A 17,415-nucleotide genomic window follows, 5' to 3' on the forward strand; every position below is an offset into this window, starting at 1 on the left:
GTGATAAATATTGGAGGGGAAGTGGCAAAATCAGGATACTAATTCATTGCTGGTGAAGTTGTGATTTAATCCAACCATTCTGGAGGGTAATTTGGAATTATGCTCAAAGAATTACAAAATAATGCATTCCACTTCATTTAATAATACCACTACTAGGTCTGTATCACAAAGAAATTTGTTTTTTTAAATAGGAAAGGACCCACTTGTACAAAAATTTATAGCTGCTCTTTTTGTGGTGGTAAAGAATTAGAAATTAAAAAGATACCCATCAACTGGAGAATGGATGAACAAGAAAGATGATTTCAGCTAGAGTTGGAAAGACCTACATGACCTATTAGAGTAGAAATGCAGATGAAAGCATACAATTTTTCACTTGTTTATCTGGGCATATGTTTTAGAGCTTTGGTTTTACTAGATTATTTATTTTATAATGTTATATATATAAGATTATTAGTACAAGATTACAAAATGAACAATATGGATAAATGTTTTGTGTGACAATACATGTATAACCGAGATTGAATTGCTTGTCAGCTCCAAGAGGGAGATAATTTAGAACATATAAGTTAAGGTATAACTTAAATGATTTCAGGAATTAAATCCATCCTTGACTATTTGTTTTAATTACTCCTACAATGCTAAATATCTGTTAAACTGAATGAAGCATAAAAAATTGTTTTTTAAAGTACTGAAAAAAATGTATTAAATGCACAGTACCTGAAAAGTAAGTACTATTTTCCAAAGCAATGCTAGAGTTCGTTCTCTGTGACTATCCACGATATCCTTAGACTGAATTGTATTACCTGTAAGTAAAGACATAGCCAGAAAAGTTATGCATTAATTTTTCCTTAAAGAAATACAAACCTAAGCTCTATTTATTTATTACCTTGCTCATCATTCAATGAAACGCCACGTTCTTTCAGCACTTGAAGAACAATATCAACATTGTGAATCTTTTGAAGGCGACTTATTGCAGGAATCCTGAGTTTCTTTGAAAGGTTCCAGTTCTTTGTGAGAAGCTCCATGGCTCTCCTATCAATTAAGAAAAAGAGATTCAACATTAAACTGTAGCTTTTTTTAAAAGGTAGGTCAATGTTTTAGTTTTTTAATAATATGCACACTTCCACATATGAGAGGAAGTATAGGAAAATGTACTTAGAGTCAGAGCGAACTAGGTTCAGGTTTTGCCTCTGCCACTTCCTAAATTGCTCTAGGTCCATGTTGGCAAATTTATGGCACCCACAACAGAGTGTGTCGAAGAAGGCTGCTCCCTCCCCTTCTCCACGAGCACCTGAGGACATTTCTTACATTTCCCACCCCTCTGCTCAGCAGTCCAATGGGAGCACTTCCTCCCTTGTCTGGGGTAAGGGGGAAGCTCACATGCAGTGTGAGGATTATAGTTTGGGCAGTTGGGCTCTAAAAGGTTCGCCATCACTGCTCTAAGCAAAAGACTTAGGCTCTATTTTCCTCATTGAAAAGGCTATTAGAGACTATGAAGTTAGATACCAGGGTTCAAAACCTATTTCTCTTACTAACTACATGCAAACTTTTGGGCAAATCAGTTTTTATCCTCTAACCCTCAGTCTCCTCATCTAAAAGAAGAAGATTGGACCAGATGGCATCTCATGACCATTTCAGCTCTCCATCTACAGTGCTACTTAGCTACTAAGTCACAGATGGAACTAAATCATGAACAAGTCCTCAATTTCCATAACTGTTGGAAGAATTTCCCCATCCTGACAAATTAAAGACCCTTGAAGGCAGCTAGATGGCATAGTCAGTAGGGCCCTGGACTTGTAGTTAGGAAGATCTGCATTCAAATCCAGATTCAAGCATTTAATAACTATGAGGTCCTGGACAAGTCACTTAAGTTCTTAGTTTCCTATAAAATGAAGATAATAATAGCAACTACCTCCCTGGACTTAGTGAGGATCAAATGAAATATTTGTAAAGCACATAATAGATATTTAATAAATGCTATCTTCCCTGAATAAAGTATTCATACACATACTTATTCTGAATGCAAACTCTTATGCCAAAGGGGACTGCACCCTAATTGGCCTAGCAAACTAATCCTCAAAGAATGGGGGGAGGGGGGACCTATTCTGAGTTTACACTTGTGAAAAGGAAATCCTTTATTCTCTTTGCCTAGTTGTAATTGACACTTTGGTTAACATTAACTGAAGTACCCCTACTTAGTACCTCACTAGACTGAAGACAGAATTAACTTTCCTTTTTTTTTAAATTGAATCAACAAAAGATTGAACATCATACTTAGTGCTAGGTGAGAAACCATCAAGACACTTGTAAAGCTTCACCCTTTTTACTTAAAGAATTCACACCCCCAGAAACTGTTTAACCAGGAAACTGAACCTTTTTGATGAGAAATTGACCTCAGAATGTGAGAAGTCTATCCCACAGACACTGCCCTATGGGCAGTGTTAGACAAGTTGGGGAAACTGTGATTGGCCCCTATGAAGAGAGGAGACAAGAAGTCACCATAAAAGCAAGTGTGAACTCCCTTAGAACAGACTGTCTTTGAAAAGATAGTCCTAGGGAGAGTCTTTGGGAGCTTTGCTGGAGACTGCAGTTTGGAGTTTGGCTTCAACTTAGACTCTGACTCCTGGACTACTTCGCTGTGTGAGTGAAAGCCTGACTACTTTCCTAGTTTCTTAAGAGACTAGCTTCCATATTAGAGGAGGCCGCATGGTTACTCACCATCAGCCTTCCTGGTAGAGAGCTAATTAATCTCTGCCTGGATTAAGCAGAGCCAGGGCAAAATATTTAGGTTGATAGGATAGATAACTTCTCTATCCCCCTCACATCTCTTTGTTATTGTTTCCTCTCTTTTTATAAATACTTGTAAATAAATCTCTGACTCAAAATATAATAAGTATTGGTGACCACATGATTCCATAACATTATTGTCCAAGCATTAATTTTCACCTTTACAACACCTAATAGGAGGCCACTTTTTAAAAATATGCATGGCCACTAAAATTCTTTATTAAAAAAATTATGGAAGGATAGTAAAGAACCTAAAAGCACCATTTTTTCTAAAAGCAGGCATGCCTCTAACTTTTGGATGACACTAAAATAGAAATTAAACCATTGTAAAAAGAACAAAAGTTGCAGACAAATAGGAGAAAATTGTACTTGAGAAGAGTGGTAATTTCTAGAAGAATTTTTTTCTTGGTTACTCCAAATTTTGAGTATGTACCATCAAGAACCATAACTTACACAAGACGAATTCCACATTTTAAGTCTACAGCAAGATTTGTTACAGCAAATTCAAATTCATCAAGTGGTGTTTGAATATGGCTGACAGGTAATCCTAAAAAGCCAAGGTGGCGGGAAAGGTCACCTTCACCACTAAGGAAGTCTCTTGAAAAAGCCAGAAGAATCTCTTTACTAGCCTGAGTGAAAAAAATACAAAATACTTATACATACCAATTAAATTATTTTCATGTTGCAACATTGAATTTTAAATTGTTGAAAACACATTGCAAGGAAAAAAAAATAATAATATAGACAAAATATAAAAAAGATTAGGCATCTCATTTAAATTCCAATCATTTTCCAAAGTTTAAATCAAAATTGTATATGGCAGAAATATTATCATATTTAGCTTTTCAATGTAGATTATTAATTAAAAGTTTGAAAATCATCTGAAAAAATTAACTGTTAAAACAAATACTGCTAGGCCTATACCCAAAGAAGATCAAATAAAGAAGACAGGTCTTATATGTACAAAAATATTTGTAGCAATCTTTTGTGGTGGCAAAAAAACAAAAACTAAGATAATGTTCAACACTGAGAAGTGCCTGAATAAATTATGGTTAACAAATGTGGAACATTCCCTATAAGAAATGAGAAAAGATATTTCAAAATCACATTCATGGATTTGTATGGACTAATGCAAAGTAAGGTAAGAAGAATCAGAAGAATTAATTTTTACTATAATATCAATATTTTAAAAGGTCATAATTCTGAGGTCTTTTATAAAATGATGAAGAATTAAATGAGAACCAAAAAACAATTTATAAAATAATAAATGTCCTTTTAAAGCTGGAATAACTCCACAATACAATGACCATTCATGATTCCAAAAGACAATGATGAAATATGCTATTCACATTAAAGAGTGGTGATGGTTTTTAGAAAGTAGAATAAGACATATATATATATTAGGGAATTCATTTCACTTGACTGCATATTTGTTAGAAATTTTTTCTCCTTTTGGTTTTAAATAAGATAATTAGGTAAGATAGAAAAAATGAGTTTCTATTAGTTTTTTTTTAAAAAGGATAGAATTTTACAAATGTGACATGTTGCATGCACTTTCAGATGAGGTCCCTAAATTATTAGTTTTAACCATTTTACTTTGTGAAAAAAAAAAGACCTCACAAAATGGAAGCAATAAATGTTTGTAAAAGAAAAACAAAATATATCAATAAAACTTTCTAACATTTAATAAAAATTTAAAATACATTGATCTGTAGTTTTGCTAACTACAGAATAACAGTCAAAAATTTAAAATAATTCTCCAAATGATATTTTCCTCAGAATTAAATGTCAGCACTAACCAATGTACAATAAGCATTCAATACAAATTTGCTGAATTTTGACTTAAGCCAAAATTGATTTGTTTCTAATAATTAAGTGCATTAGAGATGACAATAAGGGTTAAAATGATAAATAAATAAAATCATACCTTGAATTCTGCATCTTTACAAAAGAGACAAGGATCGTGGTCAATAAGTCTAGATAGTTTGGCATGATCAAGAAAACAGACCAATAGTAGTAATTTTTTCAAAGTAAATCTAGACAAAGCTTCTTCATGTCCTTAAAATGAAACAAAAATTAATAACTTTGTGTATTGTCTGGCAGAGTAAGTACTTAATAAAGGCTTTTTGACCAAATGAAGCTGTAACTGTTAAATACCATATTAAATATAAAAATCATTACCATCCCCATAAAGATGAGGTACAGTAGGATGTCTGTATTCAGCTGCTATATCAGGGTTCCAAAGCAGACGATTCAGAATAAATATGGCCAAACCTGCAACATCACTGTTATTTTCCAAAGAGATCAATTCTCCATACACAGTCTGAAATAAATAGTTTTTTTTAAATACAGAAATTCTTTTTAATTTGCCACCACCACTCTGAACACCAAGTGCTTCACAAGTATGACATTACTGAATCTGCAATTAAGTTTTAGTATATTTCTGTTTTAGCTAAAAGAACCTCAAATTTTCATAATAATGTATGTATTCCTCTTGCTGCTTATAAAAAATACCAAGTTCTGAGTAATATAACCTGACTTGTTGCATGTTATTACCTAGAAGACCAGGCCATAATCACATTCTATACAAAATCATTAATTTCTGCTTTCTAGATATACAATAATTTCTATCATCAAATCTATTAAAATATTTTATTAATGTTCCTGATAGTCATTATCCTTAAAATACAGTTTCCCTCAAAAGTAAAATAACATACCTCTAAACCTATACGTAGCCACAATGGATTATATGATAACAGCCAATTGAGGATTTTCTGTCGTTCCCCTGAAATATTGTGAAAAAGCAAACAAGCTTATAAATTACCAAGATGCTCACTAGGTACCAGAGTTTAATTTATGAAATCAACTACAACTTTTATGAGAGAAATAAATAAAAGAACTTCTTATATACCTATGTTCCAAAATACTTAAAAGTTTGAAAAAATAATAATTAAGCCATTAAGTGGCAAAGATATAGCATATTTAACTATGAAACAAAAGGATAACATTCATAACTAATGATTCATAAATATAAAAACAAGGTTTCTGCAGTTTTCTTACCCACATCTTTCCAAAGATGTTTATCCTTCCGAACAAGTAATCTTCTAGCTTCAATCTCAACTTCTAGCTTTTTAATAGCTTTAACCATTTTTTCTGATGTAAATAAGCGACAAGCTTTCCGGCGTAATCTATTCAATCTACAACGAGCAGTATATGTTCTGAGAGACATTTCATCTTTTGTAGGTGCTCTTGGAACACTTATTTTATAATGATTTTCCATTCCCAAAAGAAGAGTAACAGCATTTACTATCAAAGGAGAAAGGAATATGACTGATTAATTTGTCATAACAGTTAAACTTAAGTTTTAATATTTAAGTAAATTAAAATACTTTGAAAATGTTTTTGTTAAAATAACTTCAATTTCTAAATGCAAAGAGAAATAGCAATAGTAAATAGTAATTCACAAGCAAAGATCAATATATTACAAGCGGTGGCAGCATACACTTTCTATAGTTTTGATATTCCGCTGTTATATATAAACATTTAAAAACCTTTACTACGAACAATTCAGATTCCTATAAGAGCCCTGAGAGATAGTTGATACATCTTTATTTCAAAACCTTTTTTTAACCTTTTCTTAGAACCAATAGAAGAGCAGTAAAAACTAGATAATTGCAATTAAGTGACTTGCCAAGGGTCACATAGCTAGAAAGTATCTGAGAACAAATTTGAATCCAAAACCTTCCAACTCCAGGTCTAGCTCTCCATCCACACTAGCTGTTCATGGTCAATATATTTTTGCTTGAACATTAGCACTAATAGGGAGCTTATTCTCTTCATTTTATTTGTTTTTACAACATCATCATTTTAATTCTTCTAACAAATAGTTTTAAAAAGAAAAAAGCAGGTCAGTAAAACCAATCAACAAATCTGATAGAACAGGCAAAATGCACTATCAGGTCCCCACCTCTAATTATTAACTGTTGTTCCTCATGCTTTGTCAAAATGTGTCTTCCTCTAAGTTATATCCCTGAGTATTAGGTCTTGCCTTTACAGCAATAAGGGATTAAGTAGTCTCTTATCCACATGAAAGGTTTTCAAAATTTTGAAGCAGCTAAAATGAAGCCCCCTGGAGGCGGAGTCAAGATGGCGTCTTAGCAAGCAGCAAAAGTTCAGACCTCAGAAAACCCTTCCTTAGGGATTACAAACTGAATGCTCCCAGGGCACCGAAATTCAAACTGAACAACAGGACAGAGGTGGGGAACCCTCCTTCTGGACTCAAATCAAAAGATACGCCCCCCAAAAGCCGGAATCAGAGAATACTCGGGTCTAAGGGGAAGGCTGAGGGAAGGTCCCAGGACCTCTCCCCCCCAACCCACAGGGCTGAACCCCCAGCGGCAGTGGGAACCTCTGAGCAGGCAAAGGTGCTGGTTTGGAGGGTCTACCTTGTGAGCAATGGGACGCGTCCAGCGTGGACAGCAGGGAGGAAGTTCGGGAAAGACCGGGGCCATGGTTGGGTCCCTCCATCTGGCTCCAGTCTCACCATTGCCTTGAGGCACATCCAGACCAATCTAGTTGAACCTAATCCCAGGACTCCTCAGAGCTCAGGGAGGCCGGCAAAGGCACCGAGGAACCTTGCAGCCAGCAGAGAAACAGCTGGAGAGAACTAGAGAGAGCCTGGGCGGCCCAGCCTTCCAGGAGTCTTGGGCCTCAAAGCACATACAGCCCAACCCAGTTGAACTTAATCCGATCAAAAGCCTCCAGAGGACAGGGAAGCTAACATTCCTCCCCTAGAGACAGTATCAAGAGATCTGACAAAGCTCCAAGAGGGGAGACTGACAGCCCCAAAACCAAAAAAAATGAGAGGAGCAAGAGCACAGACAAATACGGGGAGCAAAGAAGGGGTAAACTCAAGCAAACAACAGAAAAAGAAGAAAGAAATTACAATAGACAGCTTCTGCACAGGTAATGAGCAAAGAGCGAACGAAACAGAGGGCAAAGGAAAAATCAGAAATCCCAGCTAATTGGATACAGGCTTTGGAACAACTCACAATGCAATTCAAAACACAATTAAGAGAGGCTGAAGACAATTGGGAAAAGAACTTAAAAACTAAGATAAGCCATCTAGAAACAGAGGCACTTGAACTAAAACAAGAAAATAGTGTCCTGAAAGCCAAAATCAACCAGCTGGAAAATGAAGCAAAGGAGATGAAAGATTAGGCAAAGCAGATAAAAGATGAGGTGAAGAAGATAAAAGATGACCTCCAAAGAAAATCAGACCAAAAGGAAAAGGACAACCAAAAAACTAAGGATGAAATCCAGTCTTTAAGAATCAGAATACAACAACTAGAATTAAGTGACCTCACAAGGCAGCAGGACACTATAAAACAAAACCAAAAGAATGAAAAAATTGAGGAAAATATGAAGCATCTCATTCACAAAACAGAGGATTTAAAAAATCATTCAAGGAGAGACAATTTAAGAATCATTGGCCTACCAGAAGACCATGACAAAAGAAAAAGCCTGGACATTATATTACAGGAAATTATTAAAGAAAACTGCCCCAATATCCTAGAACAAGAGGGAAAAGTGGAGATTGATAGAATCCACAGATCACCTCCTATACTTAATCCCCAACTGATAACATCCAGAAATGTTATAGGCAAATTCAAGAACTATCAGACTAAAGAAAAGATATTACAAGCTGCCAAGAAGAAGTCATTCAGATACCAAGGAACCACAGTGAGGATAACTCAGGATCTGGCTGCATCCACACTGAAAAAAAGAAAGGCATGGAATATGATATTCCGGAAAGCAAGGGAACTAGGTCTACATCCAAGAATCAACTACCCAGCAAAACTGAATATATTCTTACAAGGGAAAGTATGGTCATTCAACAAAATGGAAGAATTTCAAGAATTTGTAAAGAAAAGACCAGACCTGAACAGAAAATTTGATGTCCAAACACAGAACTCAAGAAAATCATCAAAAGGTAATTAAAAAAGAGGAGAAAAAAGAAAAACAAAACAAATAAAAAAAATTTTAAGAGGCTCAGTAAGTTAAAATCATTGGTAACTCTTAAAAACTGTTGTTATTACCTGGGCAGCAAAAAGAAGTACACTTAGAGGGAACAGTGACAAACTGTATAGGATGAAAGGACAAGACATAAATAGGTATATATAGATATAGGCATGCAAAAATACATACACATGAGTATGCATATATATACATATATATATATATATATATATAACTAGAGCTTAAAAAGAGGTTACTACTAAAAGAAATGGGAAAAGAAAAAAATGGGGGTAAATTTATATGTCATAAAGAAGCTCATGGTGGGAGGGAGGAGAACATCAATACACTGGAAGGGTAAAGAGGTCGGAGACAGAAAATACTCAACTTTTATGTGCTTTGAAATTGACTCAAAGAGGGAAAAACAATCCAATCCATTGAGGGCAGAGAATAGATTTGTGCCCTATAGGGGAGTAGAAGGGTAACAAATGGTCTGGTGGGGAGGGAAGCAGTACAAGAGAGGGAGGGGGGGTTAATTTTAGAAAGACTACAGGGAAAATAAGGGGGGGGGGATAAGAAAGGAGGGAGGTAGAAAGGGAAGTAAAATAAGGGTGGGAACAAGGGGGACTGTTTAAAAGCAAAATTGGTGTAGAAGGAAATAATGAAAGAAGGCAGGATCAGGAGCAGAAATCAAAACACTGGGAAATACATAGCTAGTAATCATAACTCTGAATGTGAAAATTACTCAAATTTACAAAGAGCTCAATCAATTGTACAAAAAATAAAGCCATTCTCCAATTGATAAATGGACAAGGGACATGAACAGGCAGTTCTCAGCCAAAGAAATCAAAACTATTAATAAGCACATGAAAAAGTGTTCTACATCTCTTAAAATCAGAGATGCAAATCAAAACAACTCAGAGGTATCACCTCACACCTAGCAGATTGGCTAACATGACAGCTATGGAAAGTAATGAATGCTGGAGGGGATGTGGCAAAGTAGAGACACTAATTCATTGCTGGTGGAGTTGTGAATTGATCCAACCATTCTGGAAGACAATTTGGAACTATGCCCAAAGGGTGATCTGTCTGCCCTTTGATCCAGTCATAGCACTACTGGGTTTGTACCCCAAAGAGATAATAAGGAAAAAGACTTGTACAAGAATATTCATAGCTGCACTCTTTGTGGTGGCAAAAAATTGGAAAATGAGGGGTGCCCTTCAATTGGGGAATGGCTGAACAAATTGTGGTATATGTTGGTGATGGAATACTATTGTGCTAAAAGGAATAATAAAGTGGAGGAATTCCATGGAGACTGGAACAACCTCCAGGAAGTGATGCAGAGCGAGAGGAGCAGAACCAGGAAAACATTGTACAGAGACTGATACACTGTGGTACAATCGAAGGTAATGGACTTCTCCATTAGTGTCAGTGCAGTGTCCCTGAACAATCTGCAGGGATCTAAAAAACACTATCCACAAGCAGAGGATAAACTGTGGGAGTAAAAACACTGATGAAAAGCAACTGCTTGACTACAGGGGTGGAGGGGATATGACTGAGGAGAGACTCTAAATGAACACTCTAATGCAAATACCAACAACATGGAAATGGGTTCGAATCAAGAACACATGTGATACCCAGTGGAATCGCGCGTCGGCTATGGGAGAGGTGGTGGGAGGTGGGGGAGGGAAGAAAAGAAAATGATCTTTGTTTCCAATAAATAATGTTTGGAAATGACCAAATAAAACAATGCTAATAAATAAATAAATAAATAAATAATCAAATAAATAAATAAATGAATGAATAAATAAATGAAATAAAATGAAGCCCCCTAAACTTCTTTCTATTTTTGATTTAAGCACTTACCCTAAATCATTCTGCATATGGCATGATTTCCAGAATCCCCATCATTCAAGTTACCTCATAATCAAGACTTTCAGGTCACTATTAAGTGAAATTCAATATTAAGTGAAATGTCCATAGGTGTGCAGCTGGTGTCAAAGATAAAACTCAAACCCTGGGCTCTTTTGATTCCAAAACCAATGCTCTCTCCACTATTATCACAGGACTGCTCACCTATGGCTTGACAGGGAGACTCTATAACCTAGAAACTATAGATCCATGAGGAAGGATCATGAGGACACTGAGAGTCAGTGCGGCTTAATGGAGAGAGGGCTGACCCCAGGCAATTCCCTAAACCTCTCAGGGTCCCAAGCAACTTTTTCCAAGAGTCTAAGTTGCAGATCTGCACAGGTAGGAAGTCCTCATTTGGAATCCCTTCTCCCAATAAACTTGAAGCTCTAGTATAAAACAAAGAAACAACACTAAAAGGGGGAGGAGGAAGGAGAAAAGGAAAGAAGGAAGGAAGAGGGGGAAGGAAAATGGGGAGGGAGAGAGGAAGAGGGAGATGGAGAAAGATGATAGCAGTGTGTCAATCAGTTGTGTGACAATGTTGGCTCATTGAGGTTGTAATCAACTAAAACTCTTGATGTTTTGTTTAAAAATATGGACTAAGGTAAAGGTGCGTCTCTCCCATCTTGGATTTAAGAGTTGGAAGAGATATGCGAACTCACCTTGGTCCAACCTTCTTATTTTCCAGATGAAAAAATTAAGGCCCACAACAATCCAATCAACCAAGCCAAGCCAGTCAGAGGCAAAGCTAGAGATGCCCCAGGCAAGCACTTCTCTAAGAAAAGCAGTCAAGGTACTAAGAGGCCTCAATGAATGAATGAACATACTAGTGGTAGAGGTCAGCTTTATAAGAATTAAATTACTTCCATTTAAAATGCAAATAACTAGCAAGGTCTTAAAAATGTTAGAGATATGATGAAGACAATAGTTTGTCTAAAAAAGATCTGGAGGTTTAAGTGAACTGAAAGCTGAATGACAAAAGTCATTTGGCCAAAAAAGCAAATGTCAAGTCAAGGCATTACTCTGTGCCAGGCATTATGCTAAGAGTTGGAAATACAAAGAAAGAAAGTTCATGGTCTAATGAAAGAGACATCAAACAACTCTGTTCAAAGACACCTACAGGGCAAATTGGAATACTATGGAGGCAAGAGCCCACTGCACTATCGTCCCAGCAAAACTGAAATTGTATGTACCCCTCCACCCCCACCCATCCCCATAATAATAACCTCTTAAAGGAACTGACAATGCTTATCCAGAAGTAGAGAACATTGAAAGTGGAATTTGGGGTGGTAAATCTTGAAATACTAGCAGGACTGTCACATGGGAAGGAGTTTATATTCATCAAATTGGGCCATAGAGGGCAGAACAAGGAGCAATGGGCATAAGTTTCAAAGAGGCAAATTTGAGCCTATTTTTAAAAAAGGTATAGTGGATCTAGTACTAACTTTGGAGTTAGGAAGACCTAGTTCAAATCCTGCCTCTGGCACTTATTAGCTGGATGGGCCAGCCACTCTGTCTCTGAGCACAACATTATCACTTGTAAAATGAAGAGGTTGAATTAGAGGGCTTTTAAAGTTCCTTCCATCTCTGAATTCTATAATTTTAAGGAAAAAAATTTTTTAACATTTATACAAAGATGAAATAAGCTAGCTCATAAGGAACTGACTAGGTTCCCCCCTCATTGGAGATCTATAAGGAGAGATTAGATGACCATTACTGGACATATTGTGGTAAGACTTCTCTCTAAGGTATGGAATGGACTCCTTGAAATAAAATTAAAAGTTTTATAATAATATTGATAATAGGTTATGCTACTATGATATAAGTATATTATATATTATGCTATGTATAAAGTATATATTATATACTTTAAAGTTTAAAAAATATTTTTCTCAAATCAGAAAAAATATTATTATTCTCATTTTACAGAGAAATGAATAGATACAGAAAGGTTAAATATCTTATGTAGAGTATTATAGCTAGTTAAGGTCAGAATCAGGAATCTAATCCACTGGATTTTCTAACTCCAAGACCATGATTTCCTCTAATGTATCCCATTGACTCTCTTATTGTAGAAAAAAAAATTCAGAGTCTTCAAGGAGGTGCATATTTTTTAAATTATTTCTTTCACAAACCCGGGAAGACTTAAATGAACAAATAGAAAATGTAGTGAGCAGATTTGGGAGAATATTGTATACAATAATAGCAATATTGTAAGAATGAATAACTGTGAAAAATTTAGCTACTCTGATCAAGACAAAATGATCCAAGGCAATTCCAAAGGAACCATGATAAAAAATGCTGCCCACACCAAGGGAGACAACTGAAACATACATTTTTAACCTTCTTTGTTTTTCATGGGATTATATGTGTGTGATTTCTTTTGCAAGATGGCCAATATGGAAATGTTTTGTATGACTTCACACATATAATTAGCATCATATTGCTCGCCTTCTCAAGGGTTAAAGGAGAGGCAGAAGGACTGAAAAGAATGTGGAATTCAAAATTTTTTTAATGAAAGTTAAAAGTTTTTTAATGTAATTAGAAAACATTTAATGAAAAAGCTATTTTTAAAAGTTTTTTTCATTTAAAACCCATGCAGTATTAATGAAAACTATATTAACTTAAGTCAATTCAATTTTAAATTTCACATTTTTATCAGGCTAATGAATAAAATAGTTCAACTTGGTAATTTAATAATACTAATTAAAATGGGCAAGTTATTAGTGAGTCACTAACTAGCATTCAGAATGGTAAAGGAATAACAAACACATGCAAATAACAGACTAAAAGTAGAGAGGGATACATATTGGCATTTGCATACCTTAAAAATGATTTTGCATTGTGAAGTGATCCAACCATTCTGGAAGGCAATTTGGAATTAGGCTCAAAGGGCTTTAAGAGAATGCATGTCCTTTGATACAGTAATACCACTACTAGGTTTATAACCCAAAGAGATTTTTTTTTAAATTGGAAAGGAACTGTTTGTACAAAATTATGTTTAACTGCGCTTTTTGTGGTGGCAAAAAACTGGAAAATGAGGGTTTGTCCCTCAATTGAGGAATGGCTTAACAAATTATGGTATATGATGGCAATGGATACTATTGTGTTATAAGGAATGATGGACTGCTTGATTTCTGTAAGAACTGGAAAGACGTCCATGAACTGATGTGAAATGAGCAGAACCAGGAGAACATTGTACACAATAACTAAAGCATTGTGGGATGATCAAATGTATACTGACTTTGCTACTAATAGCAATGCAGTGATCCAGGACAATCCTTAGACTTGTGAGAAAGAACGCTCTCCACATTGAGAGCAATAACTGTGGGAATAGAAATGCAGAAGAAAAGCATCATTTATCACTTGTTTATATGGGCATATGATTTGGGGTTTTGATTTTGAAAGATTACTCTACTATAAAAATGAATAATATCGAAATGGGTTTTGAGTGATAATACATATATAACACAGTGGCATTGCTTGTCGGGTTCAGGAGGGGAGAGGTAAAAGGGAAGGGAGAGAATATGAATTATGTAACCATAGAAAAACATTTTTAAAATAAAATTATATTTTAAAAAATGATTTTGTAAAGCCCATGATAAAGTGACTATTGAGAGAATAGAAATGAAAGATAAAGAAAAGTGCAAAGAGGTACAAGGTGAAAATATAGGATCTTGGCTGAAGTGCAAGCTGAAAAAATATTCCTTGGTCTCCCTCAGAATTCTGAGAGAATGCAGGGGAGTTAATTGCCAGTCTGGGGAGAATTTGGGAGCAGTGAGAGCTTCTGGACTTTGTTCTCCTCGGATCCTGCTAGTGTTTTTCTGTGTGTGGTTCCTGTGATCCTGAATATTCCTGCCAGCCATTTTTCTGATCTGATTGACTTCTATTTGTGATACCTTGAAGAGGGTCCAGCTTGACTGACCTGAATTGTACTCTACCTCCACAGGCCTAGCCTATACCTTTTGGTAATCAGGTCAATTTGGTCACCAACCCTGATCCAGCCAACTTGTCTGCTAGCTTTACGAAAAACTGATTTGGAGTGGCTAAGATTAGGGAAGCTAGTGATAGGAATTTTTCTGGGGAACATAGAGCAGTCAGGCAGATTTGCAGATAGCATCAAGAAACAGAAGTGGAATTTGTAAAAGTCTCTTAGTTTGTGCATAAGCTTAGTTTTAATAACCTAGGGACCCCGAAGTCCTCCATCCTCGCATAGTCCTTGTTATTCTTACTTCATTAAACTTGTTTTCAATCTTTTACATCAGTCAGATTGCAGTTTGAGAACTTCAGCCTTGAGGGTAGCCATCTTGCCTTCAGAGTTGGGGAGACCCAGAGACAATAGACTTTTGAGTTTACCAACCTTTTGAGTGATAAAACCTGGGTCTTTCACTATAAAAGGTACTCCTCATGTTAACATTTGTAGACCAACTATAATTAATACCTTGAGTTCCTTGAGTTTTAGACTAATTGGAGGATTATGAAACTCTTACAAATATAGCATAAGCTACTTTAGAAAAATAGGTAGAATCTGTAACATATGGGATATGAACTTAGGCCAGTGAACAGAAAATTTCTAACAGTATAGAAAAAGCTGCCAGCTTTCTAAGGTGAGTTATTTTAAGCTAATTAAGTTCTATAACAATTTAATTCCAGTGGCAAATCAGTGCCCCAAATTAGGCAGTTCAAACTTAAACGGATCACAAAAGGCCAAAAAATAAACTATAATGGAATTAAAAAAAAATTCAATGGAAATTTACATATATTAAAATTGCCAATTCTTAAAGAAAACATTTTAAAACAAAGTCATATATGGTAACATTTTACCTTGGGAAATATTTGCTTTCACAGTTAAGTCATCAGGAGTTAGAATGAAATTTAACCACCACGTGAAGCCTTGTTCCTGTTTTTCCTTCCAGCGCTCATCATAAAACATGTTTCTGGCAGCAAATGGCAGGGGATGCCTAGGGATAACTAAAAACAAAGTCTTATTTCATAAAATGAACATTTTTGTTCAAAATAATATATATGAAAAAGAACAACGAGGCATTAGATAATATATTAAAGAACAAAAACAATTGTTAATGGGATTATCTGACTCACTGTAGAAAAATTTCCAATAATAATAACAGTAGTACACTTTTTAAAAAACTAAACTTGATTTCATCCATGTATAGAACTCAAAGTAAAGAATTTCCATTAAAAAATGCAGACTTACAACTTTTCTGCAACCATAGGCTTTAGAATTGCTTGTATCATGGAAAAGGCAAGGGACTTGCCCAGGATAATACCACTATGAAGTATTAGAATCGGGATTTGAGACCCAGACTCTGGATTTTTGAGCCTGGTGTTTTAGCCAATATACCATACTTTCCTGAGAGAAATATTAATCCATGTAAAATGGAAAAGTGGGAACAACACTATTTAATTGAACTGTCAGACTTCACAATTATTTTAAAAGGTAATTTTCTCTAGAAAATAATCTTATTTGGAATGCATCTTAATCTTTTCTTGACTTACAATAAAAATTTATCCCAATGCTGAATTTGATTTATCATTATGAATTTAAGAAAATTTCTTGAAAAAATATTTTCTACAACATTTCACACATGATTAGACAACATAATTTAGAGAACTGCGGTTGGAATTAGAAAAACTGTTCTGCTTCTAATGAATACTACGTTACATAGGCAAATTAGTTAACTTCTCACTTCCCCAGGAAACAGACTAAATTACCAGTAGAAGGAAGCAGTTAGGTGGTATAACGGATAGAGTGCTAGATCTGCAGTCAGGAAGCCTCATCTTTCACAGTTCAAATCTGACCTTGTATACGGACTAGCTCTGTGATCATGGGCAAGTCATTTAACCTTGTTTGCCACATCTATAAAATAAGCTGGACAAGGAAACCACTCCAGTATCTTTGCCAAGAAAACTCCAAATGAGAGTCACAAGGAGGAAGGCACAATTGTAAAACAACTGAATAAGAACAATCAATGGAAAGAGTTTCCATAACCCTAACTTCTCCTCTCACTTCTAAAACCACTGCAATCTGGTTTTCAATTGCACCATTTAATTGAAATCACTCTCTCCAAAGTCATCAATGATGACTTAATTGCTAAATTATCTTTTACCTATCCTCATCCTTCTTGATTTCTCTGAAGCCTTTGATATGAACAATCACCCTCTTATCTAAATACTTTCTCTTCTTGAGATTTTCATGACACTGCTTTCTAACCAGTCCACTACTCTGCTATATCTAAAGTCAGACCCATTAACTGTGGGCATTCACCAAGACTGGCTTGTTCTTTTTCTTTTTTACTAAATCCTCTCTCCCTCACTTTCAATGGGTTCAATCATTTTTATACAAATGATACTCAGGGCTATTTATTCAGTCCAAACCTTTCTCCTGACTTCTAATCTTACACTCTCATCTATCAAACAACTCAAACTGGATGTCCCACAGAAATATGGACTTAGCATGGCCAAAACAAAACTCATTATCTTTCCTCTCATGTTCACCTCTCTTCCTAGCTTCCCTATTACTGTTGAACCTCCATTCTCCCTCACACTCACTACTTTGGCATCAACCCAATTCACTCCACATAGCCAATCTGTTGCCAAGTTTCATTGTTTTAACTTTCACAATATGTTTTATACATCACCCCCCCCCCCATGTGCCTGAGGGCATTCCTCACTTTATTCCTT

At 35.5% G+C, this 17,415-nt stretch overlaps 1 protein-coding gene across 5 annotated transcripts in view; it reads right to left on the minus strand.

The window, feature by feature from the left end:
• The window catches only part of ASPM (assembly factor for spindle microtubules), a 65,666-nt gene that overhangs the window by 31,449 nt on the left and 16,802 nt on the right, over positions 1-17,415 (minus strand). For all 5 annotated transcript variants that reach the window (XR_461431.3, XM_007481010.3, XM_007481009.3 and 2 more), the window contains 8 exons: positions 15,538-15,684; positions 5,848-6,093; positions 5,505-5,572; positions 4,969-5,110; positions 4,715-4,845; positions 3,241-3,416; positions 887-1,032; positions 718-803 (listed from right to left, as the gene is read on the minus strand). Coding sequence is in view for 4 of the 5 variants with exons in the window: in XM_007481010.3 (XP_007481072.2) it covers positions 718-803; positions 887-1,032; positions 3,241-3,416; positions 4,715-4,845; positions 4,969-5,110; positions 5,505-5,572; positions 5,848-6,093; positions 15,538-15,684 (1,142 nt within the window). In the remaining variant the exon portion in view is untranslated. The remainder of the gene's footprint in view (positions 1-717; positions 804-886; positions 1,033-3,240; positions 3,417-4,714; positions 4,846-4,968; positions 5,111-5,504; positions 5,573-5,847; positions 6,094-15,537; positions 15,685-17,415) is intronic.

Source organism: Monodelphis domestica, chromosome 2 (genome assembly GCF_027887165.1).
Source record: "Monodelphis domestica isolate mMonDom1 chromosome 2, mMonDom1.pri, whole genome shotgun sequence".
In the NCBI taxonomy this organism is placed as follows: domain Eukaryota; kingdom Metazoa; phylum Chordata; class Mammalia; order Didelphimorphia; family Didelphidae; genus Monodelphis; species Monodelphis domestica.